The sequence below is a fragment of the Palaemon carinicauda genome, chromosome 3 (genome assembly GCF_036898095.1).
Source record: "Palaemon carinicauda isolate YSFRI2023 chromosome 3, ASM3689809v2, whole genome shotgun sequence".
NCBI classification, from domain to species: domain Eukaryota; kingdom Metazoa; phylum Arthropoda; class Malacostraca; order Decapoda; family Palaemonidae; genus Palaemon; species Palaemon carinicauda.
Genome location: NC_090727.1, coordinates 152,065,832 through 152,093,323, shown reverse-complemented (window position 1 = coordinate 152,093,323; position 27,492 = coordinate 152,065,832). Strand labels below are relative to the sequence as shown.

The window sequence follows — 27,492 nt, the reverse complement described above, 5'->3', positions numbered from 1 at the left end:
TGATTTTATCAATATAAATTGTTATATTTTGGGATTTTATCAATATAAATTGTTATATTTTGTGATTTTATCAATATGAATTGTTATATTTTGGGATTTTATCAATATAAATTGGTGGATAAATTGTTATATTTTGTGATTTTATCAATATAAATTGTTATATTTTGGGATTTTATCAATATAAATTGTTATATTTTGTGATTTTATCAATATAAATTGTTATATTTTGTGATTTTATCAATATAAATTGTTATATTTTGGGATTTTATCAATATAAATTGTTATATTTTGGGATTTTATCAATATAAATTGTTATATTTTGTGATTTTATCAATATAAATTGTTATATTTTGTGATTTTATCAATATAAATTGGTGGATAAATTGTTATATTTTGTGATTTTATCAATATGAATTGTTATATTTTGGGATTTTATCAATATAAATTGGTGGATAAATTGTTATATTTTGTGATTTTATCAATATAAATTGTTATATTTTGGGATTTTATCAATATAAATTGTTATATTTTGTGATTTTATCAATATGAATTGTTATATTTTGGGATTTTATCAATATAAATTGGTGGATAAATTGTTATATTTTGTGATTTTATCAATATAAATTGTTATATTTTGGGATTTTATCAATATAAATTGTTATATTTTGTGATTTTATCAATATAAATTGTTATATTTTGTGATTTTATCAATATAAATTGTTATATTTTGGGATTTTATCAATATAAATTGTTATATTTTGGGATTTTATCAATATAAATTGTTATATTTTGTGATTTTATCAATATAAATTGTTATATTTTGTGATTTTATCAATATAAATTGGTGGATAAATTGTTATATTTTGTGATTTTATCAATATGAATTGTTATATTTTGGGATTTTATCAATATAAATTGGTGGATAAATTGTTATATTTTGTGATTTTATCAATATAAATTGTTATATTTTGGGATTTTATCAATATAAATTGTTATATTTTGTGATTTTATCAATATGAATTGTTATATTTTGGGATTTTATCAATATAAATTGGTGGATAAATTGTTATATTTTGTGATTTTATCAATATAAATTGTTATATTTTGGGATTTTATCAATATAAATTGTTATATTTTGTGATTTTATCAATATAAATTGTTATATTTTGTGATTTTATCAATATAAATTGTTATATTTTGTGATTTTATCAATATAAATTGTTATATTTTGGGATTTTATCAATATAAATTGTTATATTTTGGGATTTTATCAATATAAATTGTTATATTTTGTGATTTTATCAATATAAATTGTTATATTTTGTGATTTTATCAATATAAATTGGTGGATAAATTGTTATATTTTGTGATTTTATCAATATGAATTGTTATATTTTGGGATTTTATCAATATAAATTGGTGGATAAATTGTTATATTTTGTGATTTTATCAATATAAATTGTTATATTTTGGGATTTTATCAATATAAATTGTTATATTTTGTGATTTTATCAATATGAATTGTTATATTTTGGGATTTTATCAATATAAATTGGTGGATAAATTGTTATATTTTGTGATTTTATCAATATAAATTGTTATATTTTGGGATTTTATCAATATAAATTGTTATATTTTGTGATTTTATCAATATAAATTGTTATATTTTGTGATTTTATCAATATAAATTGTTATATTTTGGGATTTTATCAATATAAATTGTTATATTTTGTGATTTTATTAATATAAATTGTTATATTTTGGGATTTTATCAATATAAATTGTTATATTTTGGGATTTTATCAATATAAATTGTTATATTTTGGGATTTTATTAATATAAATTGTTATATTTTGGGATTTTATCAATATAAATTGTTATATTTTGTGATTTTATCAATATAAATTGTTATATTTTGTGATTTTATCAATATAAATTGTTATATTTTGGGATTTTATCAATATAAATTGTTATATTTTGGGATTTTATCAATATAAATTGTTATATTTTGGGATTTTATCAATATAAATTGTTATATTTTGTGATTTTATCAATATAAATTGAGGATAAATTGTTATATTTTGTGATTTTATCAATATAAATTGTTATATTTTGGGATTTTATCAATATAAATTGGTGGATAAATTGTTATATTTTGTGATTTTATCAATATAAATTGGTGGATAAATTGTTATATTTTGGGATTTTATCAATATAAATTGTGGATAAATTGTTATATTTTGTGATTTTATCAATATAAATTGTGGATAAATTGTTATATTTTGTGATTTTATCAATATAGATTGATGGATAAATTGTTATATTTTGGGATTTTATCAATGTAAATTGGTATAAAAATTTTCTTCTACTATAAATATGAGACTAGAACAGATATGATTGATTAGATTTGTCTATATAAAAGAGTATTAATATAATTTTTTACCATAAATAAGGGACTAAAACACATATAATTGATTAAAAATTGTAATTTTATCAATATAAAAGCGTATAAAATATTTGTTTTATTATAAATATGAGACTAGAACAGATGTGACTGATTAATATTTGTAATTTTGTCAATATAAAAGAGTATTGATATAATTGTTATCATAAATATGCGACTAAAACACATTTAATTGATTAAAATTTGTAATTTTGTTAATATAAAAGAGTATTATAATTTTTTTTTATCATAATGAAGGGACTAGAACAGATATAATTGATTAAAATCTATAATTTTGTCAATATAAAAGATTAAGATTTTTGTTTTATCATAAACATGGGACTAAAACACACAATTAATTATAAATTGTAATTTTATTTATATAAAAGAGTATCAAAATCTTGTTTTATTATAAATATGACAATAAAGCACATATAATTGATTAAAGATTGTGATTTTGTCAATATTAAAGAGTATTTATCAAAATGTTTCCTCAGAAATATTGGACTAGAAAAAAAGATTATTTATAATTTCAATAACTATTTGACCTTATGATATATAAAAAGGTTTAAGTAAAATCTATGAGGGTTCCAAAATTCTTAAATTTTATCAATATTAAACAGTATCAAAACTTTGTTTTATCATTAATATTAGACTAGAAAAAGATTATTTAGAATTTCAAAAATTATATGACCAGATAAAATATGAAAAAACAGTTTGAGTAAAATTTATAAGGATTCTGAAATGTAAAAAAAAAGATATCTAAACTATATTATTATCATTATTACTAGCTAAACTACAACACTAGTTGAAAAAACAGGATGCTATAAGCCCAAGGGATCCAACGGGGAAAAAATAGCCCAGTGAGAAAGGGGAATAAATAAACCACAAGAGAAGTAGTGAATAATTGAAATAAAATACTTGAAGAACAGTAACATTAAAATAGATCTTTCACATATAAACTATAAAAAACATTTAAAAAGAGGAAGAGAAATAAGATAGATTAGTACTACCTTAAGTGTAGGTTCTAAAGTTTTCTAATATACGGCCCCAAAACTATAAAAAAATCTCCCTTTAGACATTCAAAAGAGTAAATATATTAAGGCTTTCAAGAAACTAAGGACTTTTTTTTGCTGAATGCCTTGGAATGTATAATATAAAAGGATTTTCGATATCTCCTGTAGAGAGTAGGGTTCCCCTGCAGTATAGGACCAGAAAAGCAGCCCTTAAAGTAAATTAAGATATTAATTTAACAACTTTACGATTCGGAAATATTTTAGATTATTAAATCACATAAATAATCAGCAACCGTTAAATTTTAGACATCTATTTTGTCCCATTTTGTAGTGCAAAGTTAAAAGTTGTATGGAATATTTTTAAGATAGAAAATCATTGATAAAAATATCAGTAACTGAAAGATTTTTATTACAGATATTATCAAATTTAGAATTTGTATTTAATTTCATTGTTGTTTTCTGTTGTTAATTTAAATGTGTCATAATAAAGAAAGACACATAGAAAAATTAAGACTAAATCCCTTATACTAACCAAGTTTGTAATATAATATAATCTTAACATATACATTACGAGAACTTAATTGAAAATTGTTAATAAGTACAGTATGGTTAGGAAACCACTACAATGTAATTGTTCAGTGGCTACTTAACTCTTGGTAATGGTAGAAGAGACTCTTTAGCTATGGTAAGCATCTCTTCTAGGAGAAGGACACTCCAAAAATCAAACCATTGTTCTATAGTCTTGGGAAGTGCCATAGCATCTGTACCATGGTCTTCCACTGTCTTGGGTTAGAGTTCTCTTGCTTGAGGATACACTCTGGCATGCTGTTCTATCTTATTTCTCTTTCTCTTGTTTTTTTTTTCTAAAGACTTTATAGTTTATTCATGAAACATCCATTTTAATGTTGTTACTTTTTCTTAAGATATCTTATTTTAGTTGTTCTCTACTTCTCTTGTAGTTTATTTATTTCCTTGTTTCCTTTCCTCACTGGACCATTTTTCCCGTTGGAGGTTGTAAAAATAATAATAATAATAATAATAATAATAATAATAATAATAATAATAATAATAATAATAATAATAATAATAATAATAATGATAATAATAATAATAATAATAATAATGATTATTATTATTATTATTATTATTATTATTATTATTATTATTATTATTATTATTATTATTATTATTATTATTATTATTATTATCATTAGTATTATTATTATTATTATTATTATTATTATTATTATTATTATTATTATTATTATTATTATTATTTTCTTTTCTACATTTTCAATATGGTCTAGATAACGATTTCTATGAATCAAATAATTTTATACTTCATCTTCATGATAATATACATTGCATATAATTATTTTAGGGTTTATTTTCCCAATGCTTCATCTCTGATCTTTTCCTTATCAAAGTTTACAACATTTCTATATGAAGTTGACCTCGTATTAAGAATTGATATGTTCTTAAGTGCATGCTCAATATTTCCTGACATTGATTTAATTACTAGTAATTTTTTTCATAGTTATTAAAACTTCATCCTTTGATAACTTGATGAGTCATTGAACATATGTTAAACTTTATTCTGGCTTTCATAGGCAATTAGTGTAATTTAATTAATCTAGGAGTAGTTCTTCCTCAGGGTGGGACACATTTTATCAGTCTTACTCCTCCTTTTATTATGTTTTGTAATTGCTTAAATTGCAATTTGGGTAGATTGCAGTGATCATAAGACTCTTGACAGAATAATCATCCATATACTTCTCAACAAAATCAATTATTCTAAAGTTATATAAAGAGATTCTTACATCATTTATTTGAGCAATTATAGATAAATTACAGTCAAGTGATGAACGTAGGCTATAAACTCCATTAGAAGCACAGCTTATATACTTCTGTCTATAAATTTCTTTGCCTGTCTAATATATAGGCAAACTTCATTAATTAGTTATTCTAATTTCCTGGATTCTATGTGTATACTGCTTATAAATTTCTTCAATTATCTTAGATAAACAAAGTCTCTGATTCTAATTTATGTATCTATGATATTAATTTAAGTCTATCATAATTAATATTGTCTTCATTACTATGTCAGCTTCCCTAGTGTTAAATTCACCTATAGATAGAAGAAAAACTGAAATAAAACTAAGAGTCAAATCTAAATTTCTTCAATTATCTGTAGATAAACAAAGCCTCTGATTTTCAATCATGTTTTTATAATTTTAATTAAATTCTATCATATTTAATCTTATATTCATTACTATGACAGCTTCCTTAGTGTTAAATTCACTTATAGATAGAAGAAAAACTGAAATGAAAAGAAAAGTTAAATCTAAATTTCTTCAATTATCTAGAAATAAACAAAGCCTCTGATTTTCATTGATGTTTATATAATTCTAATTAAATTATATCATATTCAATCTTATATTCATTACTATGACAGCTTCCTTAGTGTTAAATTCACTTATAGATAAAAGAAAAACTGAAATGAAAAGAAGATATAAATCTAAATTTCTTCAATTATCTGTAGATAAACAAAGCCTCTGACTTTCATTGATGTTTCTATAATTCTAATTAAATTCTATCATATTTAATCTTATATTAATTACTCTAACAGCTTCCTTAGTGTTTTATTCACCTATAGATAGAAGAAAAACTGAAATAAAACTAAGAGTTAAATCTAAATTTCTTCAATTATCTACATATAAACAAAGCCTCTGACTTTCATTCATGTTTCTATAATTCTAATTAAATTCTATCATATTTAATATTATATTAATTACTCTAACAGCTTCCTTAGTGTTAAATTCACCTATAGATAGAAGAAAAACTGAAATGAAAAGAAGAGTTAAATCTAAATTTCTTCAATTATCTGTAGATAAACAAAGCCTCTGACTTTCATTCATGTTTATATAATTCTAATTAAATTCTATCATATTTAACCTTATATTCATTACTATGACAGCTTCCTTAGTGTTGAATTCACCTATAGATAGAAGAAAAACTGAAATGAAAAGAAGAGTTAAATCTAAATTTCTTCAATTATCTGTAGATAAACAAAGCCTCTGACTTTCATTCATGTTTATATAATTCTAATTAAATTCTATCATATTTAACCTTATATTCATTACTATGACAGCTTCCTTAGTGTTGAATTCACCTATAGATAGAAGAAAAACTGAAATGAAAAGAAGAGTTAAATCTAAATTTCTTCAATTATCTGTAGATAAACAAAGCCTCTGACTTTCATTCATGTTTATATAATTCTAATTAAATTCTATCATATTTAACCTTATATTCATTACTATGACAGCTTCCTTAGTGTTGAATTCACCTATAGATAGAAGAAAAACTGAAATGAAAAGAAAAGTTAAATCTAAATTTCTTCAATTATCTACAAATAAACAAAGCCTCTGACTTTCATTCATGTTTCTATAATTCTAATTAAATTCTATCATATTTAATCTTATATTCATTACTATGACAGCTTCGTTAGTGTTTTATTCACCTATAGATAGAAGAAAAACTGAAATGAAAAGAAAAGTTAAATCTAAATTTCTTCAATTATCTGTAGATAAACAAAGCCTCTGACTTTCATTCATGTTTCTATAATTCTAATTAAATTCTATCATATTAAATCTTATATTAATTACTATGACAGCTTCTTTACTGTTAAATTCACCTATAGATAGAAGAAAAACTGAAATGAAAAGAAGAGTTAAATCTAAATTTCTTCAATTATCTGTAGATAAACAAAGCCTCTGACTTTCATTCATGTTTATATAATTCTAATTAAATTCTATCATATTTAATCTTATATTCATTACTATGACAGCTTCCTTAGTGTTAAATTTACCTGTATATAGAAGAAAAACTGAAATGAAAAGAAAAGTTAAATCTAAATTTCTTCAATTATCTACATATAAACAAAGCCTCTGATTTTCATTCATGTTTCTATAATTCTAATTAAATTCTATCATATTTAATATTATATTAATTACTATGGCAGCTTCCTTAGTGTTAAATTTACCTATAGATAGAAGAAAAACTGAAATAAAACTAAGAGTCAAATCTAAATTTCTTCAATTATCTACAAATAAACAAAGCCTCTGACTTTCATTCATGTTTATATAATTCTAATTAAATTCTATCATATTTAATATTATATTAATTACTCTAACAGCTTCTTTAGTGTTTTATTCACCTATAGATAAAAGAAAAACTGAAATAAAAAGAAGTCCACACTGAAGTCCAAGTGGAAATTACTAAATAATCAAGAAGAATTTGACAAGACAGAATGTAAACAAACCAGAATGTAAACAAACCACCTACTTCAGACAGTGACCTGAAAAAAGTTTCCTTATTTACGCTGTTTATAAAAATTCTTTGATATATATCTATACGTATCTTGTGTAATTATATTGGTAAGTTTGTGTTATAAACTCTCAAGCCTTTATGGTGTTAATTAATTGTTTATTTGGCTGAATAGATAGGTTTATAGTTGTGTACAGACCCAAATTGATTGGTTTTATAGGCAAGTTTTTGATAGAGGATTTCCCCGTCCAGAATACAGGGCCAAATGGGTCATGGTAAATTTTTACAAGCACTTACCAGGCCATAGGCGATATTTGCCATTACAAACAACATCAGCTACACATTTCAGTCACTTTTTCTTCTATGCACTTTTCGGCGGAAATGCATAATTAACGAGTTATTCAATATCTTATTTTTAATATTTGTTAAAAAATGGACAAGTCATTCGACATGTTGACTCCACAGCAAATATTGTCATCTGAGCCTCTTTGCACCCTCGCATACCCATAAGTAAGTAGTCCAATATATACTAATATTTTCCTCAGCCAATTTTTTTTATTTGTTTCATTTGTATGCATGTCTTTTACATATTGTAATTAATATTTTGTTATTTTGTTATTTAGTTTACGTTAAATCACTTAGAAAAACGTTATTGTGGTTTTCCCCCCCCTTTCTAAGGCATTTTTGGTCCGGGACACAAGCGTTAGCGGTTGAAAAGCATTTTTTTCGTGCATCCTCTCAGGCATTTTATTTTTCTCCTCTCGTTTTTCATGTTTGTATGCATGTATTTTAAACATTTTACTTAATATTTTGTTGTACCAAAATGGGTTAGCGTATTTCTCTGTACTAGTTTACGTTGAAGCACCTAGAAAAACGTTATATTAATTTTTTTTAGTTTTTTCTCCTCTTTGGAGGCATTTTGGGTGCGAGACACACACATTTCCGGTATGGCGCGCATTAATCTTCTGCACATTCGTTACAGTTCAAATTTTAGTTTGCGATGGCAACCGTCGAAGTCAGTTGTGTGGGCTGTAGTCTTGACTATTTTAAGTGTATCAATACCTTTTATTCGAAAAACAGCGAAATCATAATTTTTTTACAAGGACACGGTGCTTTACCTGTGGCAGTGAAGTGCCCCCATTGTGATATTCTTTGCAGTTATAATAGTAATACGCACCTGTTTTTCTGTCGACGTCGTAGGAAAGCTCCCAAGAAAAAAGCTAGTGTTCAGTGTACATACACCGTTTCTTTGTTCAAGGGTACATTCTTAGATAATGCACATGTGAAACCTTGGGAAGTGGCTCTTTTTGTGAATCATTTTTTAAGCAAACATTGGGATCACTCTACCATCATAGACTGTTTACATTGGTCGAGCAGAACAAGTGTGGATTGGCGAAGCTTTTGTTCGGAAGTAACCGAAAAGTGGTTTTCAGAACAATCCCCGGTGGGTGGTCAAGACATCGTCGTGGAAATTGACGAAACACTAATTGTACGTAGAAAATATAATCGTGGTAGACAATTAAATCAAGTGTGGTTGTTTGGAGGAATTGAGCGTGTGTCCAAAAAAAAATTTATCATTCCGTTACATCACGAAGGGCAAGACAGAAGTGCTGAGACCCTTATCCCATTAATTAAAAAGTATATCTTGCCAGGCTCTATTGTAATTAGTGATGGTTGGGCAGCGTATCGAAATGTAGGAAATGAGGGATATACCCACAAAGTGATAAACCATAGTGAGGAGTTTGTCCAAGGGACAGACCCAAGTGTGCACACGCAAAACATTGAAAGACTTTGGAGAGACGTCAAGGAGTGGTCCAAACGACCGGGGAATCGATCTGAATATCTGGAACAATATTTGGCCAGATATTTATTTATTTCACGTTACAATCACGATCAGTGTTACCATCATTTTTGGCTGCAAGTTGGTCAGCTTTACAGACCACATGGTGACCGTGCACGACCCATTGCTGAACAACCTGAAGCAGATAACCCAGTATCAGACTCTGATTCAGACTCATAAGGTAAATACATAATTTTTTCCTGTGACGAGCTAGGTTAGGCACAGTGACCGCTTAGGTTAGGGGCAGTGACCGCCTAGGTTAGGGGCAGTGACCGCCTAGGTTAGGGACAGTGACCGCCTAGGTTAGGGGCAGTGACCGCCTAGGTTAGGGGCAGTGACAGGTTAGGTTAGGTTAGGTTAGGATAGGTTAGGTTAGGTTTCTTTAGTTATCAATGGCAAGAAAATATGTTTTTCTAGTTGATTTTGATGTGTTTTGCAGGAATTTCACCTTCATATTTGTCGAAAATACACAGTTTTTGTCACACACCATTTGGGGTGTGGGATAAAAACGGGTGATTTCCGCCAAAAATGAAGGTGAAATTCGTGCAAAACACATCAAAATCTACTGGTAAAACATATTTTCTGGCCCCTAGGCCCTGGTAAGTCATAGTAAAAATTTACCTATTCAATTTCCTTTGTAGGGATAAAAATTCTAGCCCTCCCCATTCAGTGTAATGCGTACCGTAGCAGGTAAAATTGTATAGTACAATATTCAGTTATAGTTTACTGTAGCACAATAATCACAAACTAATGTTGGTACGTGTGTAGAAAGTTGGGTCATTAGGTCTGCTGCTCGCACAGGAAACGAGACTCCTTCCTATCCGCGTCGTTGCCACCCATTTTAGTAATTGCATTTACGAGTATTATTTACGCACCGGTCTCCGCTCTGCTGTGACCCGCTTCGCACGCAGTTGAACATTATTCCATTGTTTCTCTGTTTTGGCAAGCAGTATATGTTGCGCTTTGTACGTAATCCCAGTCGACGAGAATCTTTGGTGGTGTATGTATGATAGCGGCCGCCTGTATGTATCATTGTCTAACTTAGAATACGGCAGTGGAAGGGCGGTTAGGTAAGTAGGTAAGGACACGGCTTGTAGGTTAGGTTAAGGGGGAAAATTTAGGTTTGTTTTTGATGTCCATTTTTCATCCACACGGGAGAAACTGGCCACTGATATACAAAGACTCCAATCTGTGATTTTCCCCTTCAATCTATTTTAAGTATTATTTCATAGTGCATCTATTGAAGGTTTCTCTCAATAACGAGGCCTGTTCTCCTGTATTTTGTAGACCTTTGTATAAGTTGTTGTCGTGGTACACCCATCTAATGTGGTAGTATCTCTACAAACTCCCTCTCTCTTATTGCGTGTGTACTGTAATTCAACAAATTTCCAGGACTGACCAAAAATGGCGACTGCAGCTCCGACATCAGACGAGAAAGAGAACAGCCCTGGTGCCGAAGAGGAAGAGGTATCTGAAGAGGAGGATTCCGAGGAAGAGGAGGAACCCAAGCTGAAATACGAGAGGATATCCGGCGATCTCCGAGAAATTCTGAAGAGAGATGGAGCCTCTTGTATTGCTGCTAATTCTAAGGTGATGAATAATGATTTTCTATGGTTTTCAAAGGTTGAGTCCTTTAAATTACACTGCCCACTTAAACCACCCTGTAGGTCGTAGGTCAAAGGTTAGAGCGAAGGTAGCGCTACATATCAGATGGGCAGGCCTTAAGTCGGCTATGTTTACCTCATTAAAAAGCTTGATATCCGTTCCTGTCACAATTATTAATGGGCTCAGGTTTGTACATTTAGGAAATATAAAAATTGATAAAATTTTTTCTAATTTTTTTTGTTGGCTTTCCCATGTTTGCTGTCTACTTTTGTTGTATCCTAATAAAGCATGTTTTGCGGGATAATAGCTTTTCTTCAGGTGCCCAATTACCTATGGATATAATATTTTGAACCCTTCCCATCAGAAATGTAGTCTCCAGGTAATATCTAACAGCTATAGCCACTATACTTGATGTGTATAAGATGATTTTATACAAATAAATAGTGATAAATGGACAGAAAATATTTATATTTTCTTTCTCTCCATTAGGGTATTCTGGCTACATATGGTAAAATAACTGTATGGTACTTTATCGAATGCAGTGTCTTATGAAGTACAGTAATACTGTAGAAAATACCTTAAAGAAATATAAATCAACATGATTAATAACAGTATTTTAGATTTTTTCTGTATGGTCAACCGTAAATAACAAGGTATGAATGAATTATAGCTCTGTGTATGATGTACTAGATAAGCATAATGTGTTGTTACAATTACCTGTAATTTTTCTCCCTCTTTCACAGCTGATGATTATTGGTACCAACTGGGGACGAATTCATGTCCTCGATCACCTCGGCAACAAGGTCAAGGGGTTCCACCCCCACTCAGGTCCCGTGACTATGATCGACATGGACGACAATGGAGATTACGTAGCTTCATGTTCTCATGATCGCAAGGTATGTAGGAGGCGTTCTGTCTGTTGTTATTTCACATTTCAAAGGGAAAGATGGGAGGTGGAGTTTCAATTAAGCAAATCAGAAAAGGTTATTGTCATAACACAGGTCTTCCTTTATCCCCTTTCTTACGGCTCTATGTCAGAATGCCAGAGAACTTCAAATCATTACAGCTCTACGTCCTGCCGAGTCCGTTTGTTTCTACATAAATTCAAGTTTCTGGGATTCTCGTCTGGTTGTTTTTATATTTTTCTTTTTGATAAATGTTACAGGTTGTAGTCCAGGGTCTGTACACGCTCGAGAATTCTCACAATCTGACGATGGAATCACCCGTACGTAGCGTTGCTTTGGATCCAGGCTACCACAAACCACGTTCGGGACGGCGATTCGTTGTTGGTATGTTATACCCATATTTAAAGGATACACAGGTTCTTTTACAGTTAGGAAAAATAAAAAATTGTTAGAATTTATGGTAGTATAAAGCACTGGCTTTTAGTAGTGTTTTGCTTGTAGGCTGAGAAATGATTCTTTTCTTTTGTGTTAAATTCATTGCAATTGAAGTATGCTTCTATCTTTTTCTATCGAAACTTGGAAAACTTTATAGATTTGTGTATATATTTCCTTTTCAAATACAGTTGTTGCAGAGTTCAGTGAATATAGAAATAATGTAGAAATTCAGAAGTTAATGCTTATGTGATTTAAAGGCAAAATCAAAAGTATAGTACAGTACATGTATCTGAGATTAATGATTTTGGTTGGATTTATGTTTGTAAGTCAAGGACTTTCTTGTATTTATTTTTTCCCTGTGATTAAATTCTGTAAAAGTGTGTGAATGCTTTTAGACAGCTGATGAATGTTTATGTCGATACTGCAAATATCGTTCTAAAATATTGATTCTCTTTTTATTGCTGAACTCCAGTTGCTAGAAGAACACTTACTACAATGAGTCTTCCCTAATATTTATTTTGCTTACGTGTTTCAAGAAATATGAATATTAAGTACTGGTACCCTATTTGAATGATAGAGTTTATGTATGGACTTTTTTTTAAATGATGGTCAATGAATATCATGGTTAAATAAGGTAAACAAAAAGGTAGGATAGGTATAGAATGTCTGATTTCAAATGAATCTCAAATTTGTCTCAGGGACCAATAAGGTGACCCTGTACGAGAAGGTAATGTTTGGCCAATTGAAGTCGACTGTGCTGAGCGAGGGAAGTGGCCCTGCCCGGGCCATGAAGTGGTGCGGCCAGTTCCTAGCCTGGGCCACCGACTCCGGCGTGCGAGTCATGGAAATTAACACGAGAACGGTCATCACTCTCATCAAGCGAGATCATAGTCTAGCGTAAGTGAACCGCTTCGTTTTACATTTTATTCGTCAGGAAATAATCTTCAGACTCTTTCAGGGAATAACTTTATTGTTAAGACCACATAATCTTTTAATTTATTTGATTCAATGAGCATATTTGTATACTGTCTTACTTTGATTTTATAATCCAAGAAAAGATTTATTGAATCTTTTCTATTTGAATAGATATACAACTTTCCAATTTGACTAACTTTTGTGTCTTTATCCAGGTTACCCTGTGATCAGTACCCACCACACCTTTGTTGGCCCGATTCGCGAACGTTAATCGTCGGGTGGGGAGACTCTGTGAAGGTGTGTCGCGTGAGAGAACGAGCAAGTCCCCTTTCTAAAGTCTCCCCAGGATTGGTTGATCTTCCGCCGTATTATCTAGAGATTGGTACGTATGCTCTCGACCCATTTACGATTGAACGGGATCTTGCACTCATGAGAAACGTGTTGAAGAGATGATGCAATCTCCCACAGAATTCTTAGAAATCATGGAAATGAACCATTATAGTAATTTACTGATGAAATTAAATGAGGAAGAATAAAGAATTAACAAAAGATGAATAACAGTAATGGTAATGTTAATAAGAGTAAAAAATAATTTCTGAATCAGAGACTTCAACTGTGAAAGTTATAAGACTTCATTAAAAATCAATCTTATATATTTTGCTATAGTGTACATCAAATTGTATATCATTTTAAAAGAAAGCAAGTTTTCTTGAATATTTTTAGATATTTCAGTTAAACATATTTTAGTCTTTCACTTACTTTAGAATGATATATCTTTTTCCAATCTTCAAATGGTGAATAACAACTGAACTTTTGATAATCTGAGCATTCAGCAACAAACCCTAAAGTGGTGTAGTGAGAATATTCAAGCGTCTGAAAAATAATGAACGACTATAAATGGCCGATTCAGGTTGGGCAAGAAAATGATCCCAAAGGTTTTCATGGCCTTTCAGATATTATTTAGCAATTGACAATGCAGTGCATGATATCTTGGGTACCAATCTCCATTTCCACCACCAATATGATGATTCTTTGGTTGGAAGGAGGTTATGTTATACCCCCTGTGTGTGTGTTTGTTTGTGAACAGCTTCCTGGTCACAATTTTAATCGTAGAGTAATGAAGTTTGCAGGGATTAATTGTTATGTAAAAAGCTGGAGTTCATTAAATTTTGGAAGGTCAAGGTCAAGGTCACGACCAAGCAAAATGTCCAATTCACGTAATCAGCCGTAAGTATGGACATTGTTGTCACAGAGACTTCAAACTTGGTTCATATTTGAGTGTATGAAAATCCACGCTATTTAATACATGTTAAGGCCAAAGGTCAAGGCTAAGGTTGAGCAAAAGGTCAAGAAATAAGCTACTGCAGTGGCAGTCTGCTCTCTATTTAGTGCCCCTCTGGTTTTAACTAATGTCATCACCGTTTCAGTTTACATGTTCACAACTGACTTCTACGTCTGCGGAATCGGACCCCTGGATGAACACGTGGTTGTTTTGGCCTACAACAAACAGACAGACCTCTCTCTAGCCAGCCTAGGAGTGGACTCCCGGAGACCTCAGATGCGAGTCTTGGAACCCCTCCAAGGAACCTTTGAAGAGATCTCGAAGGATGTGCTTGGAATCAGGTGCTATCAAGAATATAAGCCTGCTAATTATCATTTAGGTACGGAACATTGCTTCATCATCATTAGTATGCTTATCTTAAATTTCCCATTTACAGGAATCATACCTGAAGACTTGGAAAAGAAATGTATTCAATGAATTGTTCGATAGTTTTACTTTTATACATGCATACATATACCAATGCACTTCCCCAATTTTGGGGGGTCGCCGACATCAAACAAATGAAACAGAAAAGGGGACCTCTCCTCTCTATGTTCCTCCCAGCCTGACAAGGGACTCAACCGAGTTCGGCTGGTATTTACTTTTATTGTCGTCTTTATTATGAAATATACCTTTTAATTGTAAATAAATTGAAAGTAATTTACACATTTCTCCCTATTATTTTCTAGTATAAAGCTACTTTAAAGTCAAAAGCAACTTAACGTAAAATTATTTAATGTATGGAATAGACGTGAACTGAGAACGAACAATTTTTTAATGTATGAAAATTTTTAATTGTGTACTTCCAGTAAGTCTCGTAGAAGACCGACAGTTTTACATAGTCTGCCCCCAAGATGTTGTCGTTGCAAAGCCGCGCAGCTCCGACGACCGCATCGAGTGGCTTCTGGAGCACGAGAAATTTGCTGATGCTCTAGAGGTAAGATTGTTTTGATTGGGTGCTTTGCTTTCATGAAGATATACTGACATGTATCAACCCAAAAGATTACTGTAATCAGAGGAATTATAGCTCTCGTGAATGGAAAGTAGTTAGTGCCTGTAGTTTGTTCAGACCTTTAGTAAGAGTATAGCAGATAGGGGGCCCACCCAGCAAAGAGCATAACCTTCACTTTGTCTTTGGCTGCTGGACAGTACACAAGTACTTCTCAACTTCTTCATCAGACTGTTTCAGTCATTAAGTCTCTTACGTTTTCCTTCAGAATGAATGAATGGACTTGAAGGCAATTGTGTTCATGTCAGTTTGTATTTTTTCTAACCATACAAATCAGACCTTTAACTTAGACTGCATTCTTCCTCTTCTCCTTCTTCCCCAAAGTTATCCCTACATTAAGAGCTCGGTTGCCTGATACGCCTTCTCCAATGTCTTCTATCAAAGGCATCCTCTTCCACCAAACCTTTTCTCTCCATATCATCCTTCACCTTATATCACCATCTAATTTTCTGCCTCCCTCTCGATCTTCTCCTAAAAGGTTCCTCCCAAGCCTCACTCCCTCTCCACTCTCCATCCTCAACATGTTCCCATGCTATCTCAATCGTGACACTCTTATCACCTCTGTAATCTATACTATGTCTGCGACTCTTCTTATTTCACCATTTTCCAATCTGTCAAGCAGTGATACTCCCACTGCCCTCCTCAACCACCCATAAATCCTAGGTCAAAGTAGGGGTTACCCTACTTGGTAGGTGGGCAGGGGCTACCTTCCAGCTATTACTACCATCTCGTTGAAAGTTTAAATGGCCATTTCAGCTTTGATTAAGTCGTACTTGCTATTAATGGTTAAGAAAAATACAAATTACTCAACAATTTTTTTGCCAGATTTTAAAATAAAAATTCTCTCAACAGTTGGTGGAGACGTGTCGAGAAGTAAGTCGCTACAATGTCCTGACAATAGGCCGCATGTATTTAGACCACCTGATGGTCCACGGTAATTACCAGGAAGCGGCTAGATTATGCACTCGAATATTAGGTAAGTTTGACTGCTCGGTATTTTAGGATTAAGAAATTTCCACTCTTGCAACAGAGGTGTTTTCTTATGGTATAAACATTCAGTTTAATAAAAGGCATAAATTACCTGAAAAGGAATTTTTTTTTTGGTAGGTTCCGACAAGGCATTATGGGAAGAGGCAGTTGTTCGTTTTAATCGGGTGCGGCAACTGCGAGTGCTCAGTCCTCACTTGCCCCTGGGTCAGGGCGTGAACCTCGACCCTGTGGTGTACCAGTCGGTGCTTCAAGATTTGCTTCAGACAGACCATGCTGTAATGTTTTACATTTTTATCTTGGTTTTGCTGTGAATATGAGATTGAATTTGTGCATATTTCATGTCTTATATTAATATATCATTATTTAATCTTTCCAATTTTTAAAGAACATTAGTTAATTGATTTTTAACAGCTAACCCTTTTACCCCCAAAGGACGTACTGGTACGTTTCACAAAAGCCATCCCTTTACCCCCATGGACGTACCGGTACGTTCTTGCAAAAAAATGCTATAAAATTTTTTTTTTTTTCATATTTTTGATAATTTTTTGAGAAAATTCAGGCATTTTCCAAGAGAATGAGACCAACCTGACCTCTCTATGTCAAAATTTAAGGCTGTTAGAGCAATTTAAAAAAAATATACTGCAAAATGTGCTGGGAAAAAGATAACCCCCTGGGGGTTAAGGGTTGGAAATTTCAAAATAGCCTGGGGGTAAAAGGGTTAATTGTTAAATCAACATTATCATAACACTCAGTATACAAGAAAGTATTCGTGAAAATTTTTATAGTTTCAGTCTTTTTGATGTCAAATAGAAGCCCGTTTAAGCCTTCAACTTCTTCTTGAAAGCCTTTATAGCTTCAGTCCTTGTGAATTGAAGTAGGAGCCAATTATTAAGTCTTGGTACTACATATTTGAAAGCTCTATAGCAATATATAAATCTTTTTACTAGCTTCAAAACACTGCATGGCTGAAATCAACAAAGTTCTTAGCTTTTTAATTTGAATCTCATTTCTTCATGTTACCAAATTATGATTGAATTTTAATGGTCTTATCTTATAGGGTTTTCTTCAAGTTGTGCAAGACTGGCCCGGGCACCTCTACAATGTGTCGTTTGTGATTAACCTCGTCCTGGAGACGCTGTCGCGAAACACGAACAATCGTGTTTTGCTTCAGTCCCTGGCGCATTTGTATTCGAATATCGATAAGCATGACAAAGCCTTGGCTATCTATCTCAAGTAAGGAGTTGTTTGATTATTATTATTATTATTATTATTATTATTATTATTATTATTATTATTATTATTATTATTATTATTATTATTAGCTAAGCTACAACCCTAGTTAGAAAAGCAAGATGCTATAAGCCCAAGGTTTCCAATAGGGAAAAATAGCCTGGTGAGGAAAGGAAATAAGGAAATAAATAAATGATATGAGAAAAAATTAACAATAAAATATTTTAAAAACAGTAACATCATCAAAACAGATATGTTGTATATAAACTATAAAAAGACTTATGTCAGCCTGTTCAACATAAAAACATTTGCTGCCACTTTGAACTTATGAAGTTCTACCGATTCAACTACCCAATTAGGAAGATCATTCCACAACTTAGTCACAGCTGGGATAAAACTTTTTGATTAGAACATTGTAAAGGTTCAACATATTGTCGCCAATATTACAATAATTCTTTAAAGTTCTGAACTAGAGGGTTGGAAGACCATTGTCCTGATCTATACAAAGATTTTATAACCAGTATCATACGATTATACATTATCCCTATTAATGAATTGGCAAGAGAAAGAGAGAGAGAGCGAGTGAGTGAGTTTGGGGTGGTACATGATAACACTAACTTAAGTATAAAGTATCCATGCTGTAGTGAAATAAAAGTACATGATACCTGTTAAGTTAGACAATGATCAATGATAGTATTCTAGTAAAGACATTGTTTACAAATGATGGGTGGTTATTCTTTTGTTTTCCCATACATATCAAAAGGAGAATGAAAAGTTACAAGAAAACATATAATGTATAGGTAACTTTGTAATTAATGGACAATTCTATTTTTATCTGTTTTCCAATTCCTTTCTTCCGTCTTGTTGCCCAACCTCATTTTTAACTTTGACTTCATATTGCAATTGTAAAGTTTAATTAAATCCAGTTGCTAATTGGCTCTAAATGGCCTGCCCCCTTCGTCCTAGTGTTGGGCCATATAGCCCAAATTATGTAAATGAAGTAAATAAAAACTCTGTTAGCCATATATGTTGTGATAACAATTCATATTAGTCTGATGTGACATTTGTTACCTCCACAAATAAAGTTGGAAGGAGGTTATGTTTTACCCCCTGTTTGTGTGTGTGTTTATTTGTGAACAGCTTCCTGGCCACTATTTTAATCGTAGATTGTGAACGACTTCCTGGCCACAATTTTAATCGTAGAGTAATGAAACTTGCAAGGGAATAACTGTTATGTTAAAAGCTGGAAGTGATTAAATTTTGGAAGGTCAAGGTCATGGTCAAGCAAAATGTCCAATGCACATAATCATACATAAGTTTGGACATCATTGTCACAGGGACTTCAAACTTGGTTCATATTTGAGCGTATGATAATCCACGCCAATTGATACTTGGTAAGGTCAGAGGTCAAGGTCGAGCAAAAGGTTGGGAGATAAGCTTCCGCGGTGGAGTTCTGTGCTCCACTGTATGCTCCTCTAGTTTTATAAGTTATTATTCTAATATGTTGAGGACTGAACTTTTCCCAGATGAATTTATGTCTATCAGTGCCTTTACAAAGTAATTAAAATAATGAAAGGTATTAATGCTGTCTGTGGATCATTTTGCAGATTGAAGCACAAAGACGTGTTCCACCTGATAGGCCGGCACAATTTGTACGGCTGCGTGTCAAAACACGTGATGGAACTCATGTCTTTGGACATCAATTCGACGCTTGACATCTGCATCCAACAAGTGGATGTCATTGAGCCCAAGAATGTTGTGCATGCTCTAACTGGCAACGACTATTTCTTGTATAAGGTTAGTGTTAACAAATACTTTTGAGTCTTTTATGTTTACTTTCGGTTAGTATGAAGGATTATTTTGATATCTAAGAAGAAATGAGTAAGGGCAAGTTTGGGTTAAGTGATGAGTAATTGAAGTAAATATAGCTTTCAAATTTCTGTTTTGTTCATGACTGTAGGACTCTATATATTGAAGACATGAAACATATAGTTTTTATCTCATATTTTACCTCATAGTCCAACTGCTTGTTTTTCCCCCAGCTATACCTTGGCTCTAAATGACCTCCCTTGTCCTGACCCCAAGTCATTTGACCAAAATTACTTAAATCCAAAATAATTTTATCTTGAATAAACTCATTTTTTAATCACATTAAAGCCTCCAATAAATGCTAATAGATTTAGCTGAGAAATTTTAAGAGAAATTAACATTAATGTAAGTTTTCATCCCGCTGAGAAGTATCTGGAGGCCTTGTACGAACAAAAACGTGAGGAGAGCCAGCCTTTCCATGGCCAGCTGCTTGCCTTGTATGCCGATCAAGACCGGAGCAAACTCTTACCGATGCTGCTGACTTCTGGATCGTACGACCTCAGCCACGCGCTGGACGTCTGCCGGTCTCGCTGTCTCACGGCCGAAACCATTCATCTTTTGAGTAAGTGACTCTGCTTTTGTCTGTTGCCTGTTCTTACCCCTGTCGTAGGGACTTCGAGCAATGCAAAGAAAATCTGTCGTTCTTTCTTCTTTCAAAAGGTGCATTGCTTTAATTTTTTCCTTAGATTTCTTTCATATTCAGATTTATTTGTTTTTACAGGAATAAATACTATTGTCCTTTATTAGAAGTATGATTTCAGCCAGCCTAAAATGGCTGTTAAGAATTTAACAGGGTAGCTATAACTATGTGATATTATAGAAGGATATATCTAAATATGAAACAAACGCATTCAGCATATTGAGAATTTATTTTCATTGTAAAGTAGCTTAATCAAAGTACTTTGACAGATAGAGAGTATGTCCTTGAATGAGACTAATTGAGCTTGAAGTACATGTACTGTACTGAAAATGCATTGAAAGGGAGAGTGTTAAAAATTTGGTATGACTTCAGATCATATATCCAAGTATGTACTATGACGTCACTCTATAAACAGTACAGTACCTGTATTCCAGTACATAGTATGATATCTTCAAATTTGTATTTAAACGGAACAATTTTTAATTGTGTTTTTGATAAAACACTACTATAACCTTCTACCAATGATTTTGTATACTGTTTTAAAAGCCAGCAATGAAGTGAAAATAATTAAAAATAGAATAAATTCAGAATTATTTGCCTACAATAGATTGTATATTAGTCTGAGTGATACCAACTTTGGAAGGTTTTAGACTTAACGAGGTTTTACTGTAAAAATAAAAACGTTGGACATCGAGGTAGAAAAATGAAAGGGAACAGACAAGAGGGAAAAAGTATCAAAGCAAAAAGACTGTTCAGAAATGTACTTGCTACAATTTCTTTCAACTGTGGATGCTAGGAAAACCACAGCAAATCCAGACTCGTGCTACTTAAAAGTATCTTCTCCGCGACAACAGGTCGAATGGGCAACAGCGTGGAGTCGCTGAGGCTAATATTAGAAGAGGAACAGGATATTCACTGGGCCATAAAACTCTGCAAGGAACACGATGACGCCGACCTGTGGAATCGACTCATCGAGCACTCTTTAGATAAGCCTGGTGAGTTTCTACAGCCCGGAGCAGTGACTCTCACAAACTTTATTTGTACTTACGACTTTTGAAATTTTCTAGAAGTATGAAAGTGAAATATTGTAACAAAAATTTTATTTTGAATTATAATTGGTAGTAAACTTGAGAAAGAACTTGCATTGAATTTCTTAGAAATATGAAAGTGAAATATTATAAAGAAACTTTTTTTTATGAATTATAAATAATGAACTTGAAAAAGAATTTACATGAAAATTATTAACTATGTAAAAAATATTCTATTATTGAAACTTTATTTTGCAGAATACATTAGAGAGCTCTTGAATAATATTGGAACTCATATCGATCCAATCATGATCATTCGACGGATACCGAAAGGTTTGGAAATCCCCGGACTTAGAGATGCCCTGGTTAGGATTCTTCATGATTATGACTTACAGGTGATTTGATTTTCTGTCTTTTGTTAGTTAGTATTAATACCATTAGTAACTAGAGGGCCACTCAGTAGAGAGCAGGCCTCTGCCACGGCAGCTTATTTCTTGACCTTTTGCTCGACCTTAACATGTATTAATTAGCGTGAATTTTCATACACTCAAATATGAACTAAGTTTGAAGTCTCTGTGACAATAATGTACAAACTTATGTTTGATTAAGTGAATTGGATATTTTGCTTGACTGTGACCTTGACCTTTCAAATTATAATAATTTCCAGCTTTTTGTATAATAGTCAATCCCTGCAAATCTCATTACTTTCCGATTAAAATTGTGGCCAGGAAGCTGTTCACAAACACATGCACAAATGGGCAAAAACATAGCCTCCTTCCAACTTCGTTGGCGGAGGTAATTACAGTATTATTCATCCACGCCACCAAGTCACGTTTCTTTCCTCGCTGGGTTCGGCCAAAGTAGTCATTCACTGGGTAGTTGAGTAGCCATGAGACCCAAGGAATAGAGTTGAAAGTAAAGTGGACATAGATCAGAAGTTTTAACATCACCTACAGTTTGTTACACCTGGCATACTGTGGGTAGTCTCCTCCCTCGTAACTTTTGCTTCTACAACTTACCCCAGGGTTGGAAGCTAATCTGTAATCATTTTACACTTTGGATTTATTTTCATTGATTATTTGTCTTGAGTTAGAGTTCTCTTGCTTGAGGGTACACTCAGGCACACTATCTTATTCTTTTCCTCTTGTTTTTTGGGTTTTTATAGTTTTTATATGAAAGATTTATTTTAATGTTGTTACTGTTCTTAAAATATGTTATTTTAATTGTTCATTATTACTCTTATAGTTTATGTATTTCCTTATTTATTTTCCTCAATGGGCTATTTTTCCCTATTTCCCTATTGGAGTCGTTGGGCTTATAGCATGCTGCTTTTCCAACTATGGTTGTAGCTTAGTAATAAGAATAATAATAAAAATTATAATAATAATAATAATAATAATAATAATAATACTGTAATAATTTCTAAAAATGATTTACGTCTTCCATTAGATTACTCAAGTTTTTATCTTCCTTCACAGATACAACTAAGAACTGGATGCCAGACCATTTTAGCAGAAGATGGTAGAAACCTCCTTGCTAAGCAGGTTTCCATACAGAATGCTGCTTTACCTGTATACGGTAAGAATTCACAGGGAGAGTGTCTCTCTCCTTATGTCACTAAAGTATGAAAATTATACAGTTTTTCATTCACTTCTAGTCTTGATCTTACTCTGTACTGACCAGATTGTAGAATGATGTTCCTAATCTGGCAGTGGAGTCAGTGGAACTTTAGAAGTTCATACTTTTTTCTTTCATTTCTCATCTGTTGAATAAGTTGACATAAGTCTTTGTCTGTTTTTTTATGACCGATCTATTTTAATATTGTTACTGATATTAGAATATTTTATATTTTTATTCATACCTTATATTGTATATAGTTTAATTACTATTCCCTTCTCACGTCCAACTTTAATTTGTCTCATTCTGCTGCTAACACTGGATAATTATGTAGATTTTATTCTGGAATTAAATGAGACGGGATCGAGTTGAAGAGATTGCTAAAGAAGGCTTACATTACAGTATATCAGTGGATTTCTAACCAGCATTAAAGCATACTATACTTAGACATACATTTTCTACATTTCCATAAATATGATACCCGTATTCTGTTTCAGGTGATACTGTGTGTGCTGCTTGTAACAAGAAGGTTTTGTCGAGTGGTAAGTAAACAGAATAACTAACCTAAGATATTCTTTGTGTACTGATATATCCGTTATCTCCACTACTGTATACTTTTGTCTATTACTCTTCCCCATCCTGTATTCAAAGAATTTTGTAACTTACAAATGATTAGTATCTGTTCCTTCATGAATACTGTACAAACTATTGTCCTTTAATAAGAGTGACTCGCGCGTTTAAACTTTTAATGAAGTGATTATAGTTACCCAGCTAGGTAGATCAAATCTCACTTTGTTTTCAGCCTCAGTTCATTACACATTTACTTTTACTTCTTTGCTGTCTCGAACTTTGACTGTTTTCACTTTCTCTTTATCTTTGCACGTTGTGTTTACTTTTTGTTTAAAGAAACGTACGAGTAGATATGGCCAAAACTGCGTTAGGTTCATGAGCAAGCATTGTTTAGATCTCCGTCAACTTTGCAGTTTTTGCAGGTGGCAACCTTTGTGATAAGTGTGGGCTTTGGCCTCCTGTGCAGTGGACTTAGTTTGCAAAAATGACTAGGGGAGATTCTTCGGTTTCCAAATTAGCAATGCATAAAACAGTGCCAAAGCTCTATAGCTCCTTTAATGGTAGTTCAAAGCCCGCTGTGTCTCCTTTGTCTTTTCCCAGGACTGGGTACTCTGGAAGTAATGCTCCTGTGCCTCTCATTGCTTTGCTGCCCGGCGACAACATGTGCTGGGTCCTGGACCCGTAGAAGTTGTGGCCTTTCGGGGGTATTGATGACATCCCGTTTATAGAGAAGCTTCTTGAGGGGGTGGCTGGAGCCAGGACTTTGAAGTCTTTCTTTGCTTCAACCTACTCTTTGGCTGGTCCACGTGCAGGGTGACGGAACGTGGTTACCATTGATGAGTCCTCACCAGCCGCTGGGAGGATCCTGAGTCTTCTCCAGCTGCAGTATTGCTGTCCTGACCCTAGAAATCCTTGACATAGGTGAAGGCTGGTTAGGGAGAATTGAAGTGTATGCACTTTCTTTCTCCCTTCATCTCATTTCTGTCTCTTATACCTCGCCTAGGGACGTGATGCCTATCGCCCTAAAGAAGAGAAAGAACAGGTTATCCAACTCAGGGAGGACTGTTATAACCAGATTCTGGCGAGACTTCAATGTGTCTTTCCCTACCTTCCCATGGGAGAGCTGGCGTGGTACCCAACCCAGCCTGGGAAGATATTCTGGTACGGGATACAGAAGCTCGTGTTCCTGATATCCCGTGCTCTATCTTGCATATAATCTAGTACTACCCTGCAGGTCCTAAATTAAGAGCTGCTCTACTGGCAAGTAGGCAGGGCCTACCCTTCACCTGCCAGCTGCTATAATCACCTTGTTATAAGCTTAAACAGCTTCTCCAACTTTGTTATAATCATACTTCTACTCTTATTAAAGAACTCAAGTTTGTAGTTTGAAATAAACAAAAATTTATTTTGATAGAAATTCAAAGTATGAAATATCATTGTGCGAATGTTTTTACATCCACATAAGATGGATACTATAATGTGAATATTAGGCATTCTAGGGAAAACTTTGTAGATGCAATCAGTTATGCATATCTAAATATCAAAATTTTTGTACCATATTTTCAGGAGACAGTACCATAGCCTTGTTTGGATGCCGACATATCTACCATGAAGCCTGCTTATCGGAAGGCAATTTGCAGGCAAGTTTCTTGATGTTTAGGTTCCACCAGATTATAGTAGGCCTACATGTAGACTTTTTTTTGAGCAAAGGATTATATACAGTAGAAGTTTAGGAGGAAGATGAAAGATTAAATGGCATGGTGAAGTGAAGAAAGATTTGGATATGTATGCTTTTGTGTTAAGCAGGTTAATATATTCTTGTTTCATAGTTATATTTGACCAATCTATTTTAACATTGTTAGCGATCTTGATATATTACTGTATATGATTTTATATTTCTTGTTTATAGTTTATCGTATTCGTTACTTTATTTCCTTTCCGCACTGGGCTGTTTTTCCTGTAGGAGCCTGGGCTTGTAGTATCCTGCTTTTCCAGCAAGGATTATAGTATCAGTAGTAATAATACAGTCAGCCCTTCATCTTTGTGGGGGTTAGGAAAGAGTGATACCCGCAAAGAGAGAACAACCACGTAATATTGGTATCCTAAGGCGAGTCATCTCATTACCCCCAAAATAACTACTGCCTATGTGTGGTTAACTAATGCCCTAAGTAACTTGCTGTACATTGTCCTTATACAGTTTCTATCAAGGGATTGTAATTTATATTACTTTACAAAAGTAATTGTACATTACTAACACAGCTTCAGAACAAAGTAAGAAAACTTGAAACCTGTGATTCGTCACTACAGTACAGCTTTATTAGCGAAGGTGAGACGACACGTCACTTGTCAGTGATCGCTGTCTTTGCATATTGCCTCAAGACTCTACCAGCTCGCCACCTAATAAGTACCCTGTAACTATGTACAGTATGCATTTCTTGTACTGTACTTAAAATTTACTGTTATTGGTACTTTTTCAATGAACTTATGAATATTCTAAGAAGAGATTTTAAAGATAAATTATAGAGAAAGCTCCTCAAGTTTTATGTTGGTAATACATAGTGTGAGGGGATTACCATCTTCATAGTAGCACATGGGTGTATTATCATCATAAGGGACAATTATCTTCATCTGGAATGGTTTTTATTATAATATGGTCATAGTGATTGCAACATACTGTATAGGATATAGTAACACACTAGCACTGCTCAATTGTGGGCTCTAAGAATTCAACCCCATTGGAGAAATACAGGTTAGAGACTTCTATTTTCCTTATGATAATCAAATAAAACTTTGTCTCCTCTTTCTTTCAGGATGTATGTATAGTATGCAGAAAAGACAAGAAAAAACTCTTCCTCAATGCTTGAAGATCTCTTCAATCAGCTGGTTGCTTTAATGTGCATTGGGAAGAAGCATGTTGATATTAGGCTGGCATGTGGATATATACACAGTATATGGTATTTGTAAGAATAAACATTTGCAGTGTTCATGATGGTTATGAAGGAATTTAACCAGCCTACTCGAGTCCAGGTTTTCCTGGAATAGGAACCAACAATTTTCTCCTGAAGAAAATTAAAATCTTAAAAAGGCAAGGAGAATTAGGAATACAAGAAGGCAGCACTGTTGGGACTGGAAATTGCCAGTGCCTGTCATTGAGCTTTTTTAAAACTGATCTATTTTAGATCAGTTACTGGTTAGGCAACGATAGCACGGATGCTCGCTACTGCGGAGTCGCTCGTACTTTGAGCAAGACGTCGGAACATTCACAGGTTTGTTTTGATTCCACCCATTGTTCAGAGATCGACATAGGCTGCTGGCCTCTAGATATTAATCTGCATGCAATAAATATATATGCAAATGAGACTTGATTTTATCAGGCTTCACATTATAAGATTGTGATTTTATTCATAAAATAAGAGTGTGCTGCAAGGCAAGAAATACTCGAAGGGAACACAAGAAGACCACCGAGGTCTTTCTAGTTGCAAGATGTAATATTTTGTAAATATTAATTTTGTTTTTATCTTTGTATCAGTGATGTACATTTAATTAGGCTATCTTTAAGTATGTTATAACTATTACGAGCCATTATCAAATGATAAATAATAAGGTTTAGCATTATTTTTATGGTGTCTGATTGGACTTGTGTGCACGTGAAAATTAATTGATTTTCGTTCAAAGTCCTAAACTAATTAAAAAGGAGACAATACAAAATATAAAGCAAATTAAAACTCTGATA

At 32.6% G+C, this 27,492-nt stretch overlaps 1 protein-coding gene across 1 annotated transcript; it reads left to right on the top strand.

Annotated features, from left to right (window-relative positions):
* Nucleotides 1–7,789: 7,789 nt before the first annotated feature.
* On the top strand, nucleotides 7,790–27,453 carry lt (vacuolar protein sorting-associated protein light). The gene is made up of 19 exons (XM_068370932.1): nucleotides 7,790–7,895; nucleotides 11,018–11,215; nucleotides 11,974–12,126; nucleotides 12,396–12,519; nucleotides 13,269–13,467; nucleotides 13,701–13,867; nucleotides 14,913–15,146; nucleotides 15,616–15,743; nucleotides 16,668–16,791; nucleotides 16,923–17,080; nucleotides 17,863–18,038; nucleotides 19,643–19,832; nucleotides 20,274–20,466; nucleotides 21,399–21,539; nucleotides 21,831–21,967; nucleotides 23,051–23,150; nucleotides 23,687–23,731; nucleotides 25,326–25,399; nucleotides 26,570–27,453. The coding sequence occupies exons 2-19, from the start codon at nucleotides 11,030–11,032 to the stop codon at nucleotides 26,621–26,623; spliced, it is 2,583 nt and encodes an 860-aa protein (XP_068227033.1). The 5' UTR covers nucleotides 7,790–7,895; nucleotides 11,018–11,029; the 3' UTR covers nucleotides 26,624–27,453.
* Nucleotides 27,454–27,492: the final 39 nt, after the last annotated feature.

What these genes read in the sequence shown, in the direction of transcription:
- lt (XM_068370932.1), top strand. Translation starts at nt 11,030, where the DNA reads ATGGCGACTGCAGCTCCGACATCAGACGAGAAAGAGAACAGCCCTGGT. An exon ending in GCCGTATTATCTAGAGATTG is followed by an intron (nt 13,868 to 14,912) that starts GTACGTATGCTC and finishes TCACCGTTTCAG; the next exon opens with TTTACATGTTCACAACTGAC. An exon ending in ATTATGCACTCGAATATTAG is followed by an intron (nt 16,792 to 16,922) that starts GTAAGTTTGACT and finishes TTTTTTTGGTAG; the next exon opens with GTTCCGACAAGGCATTATGG.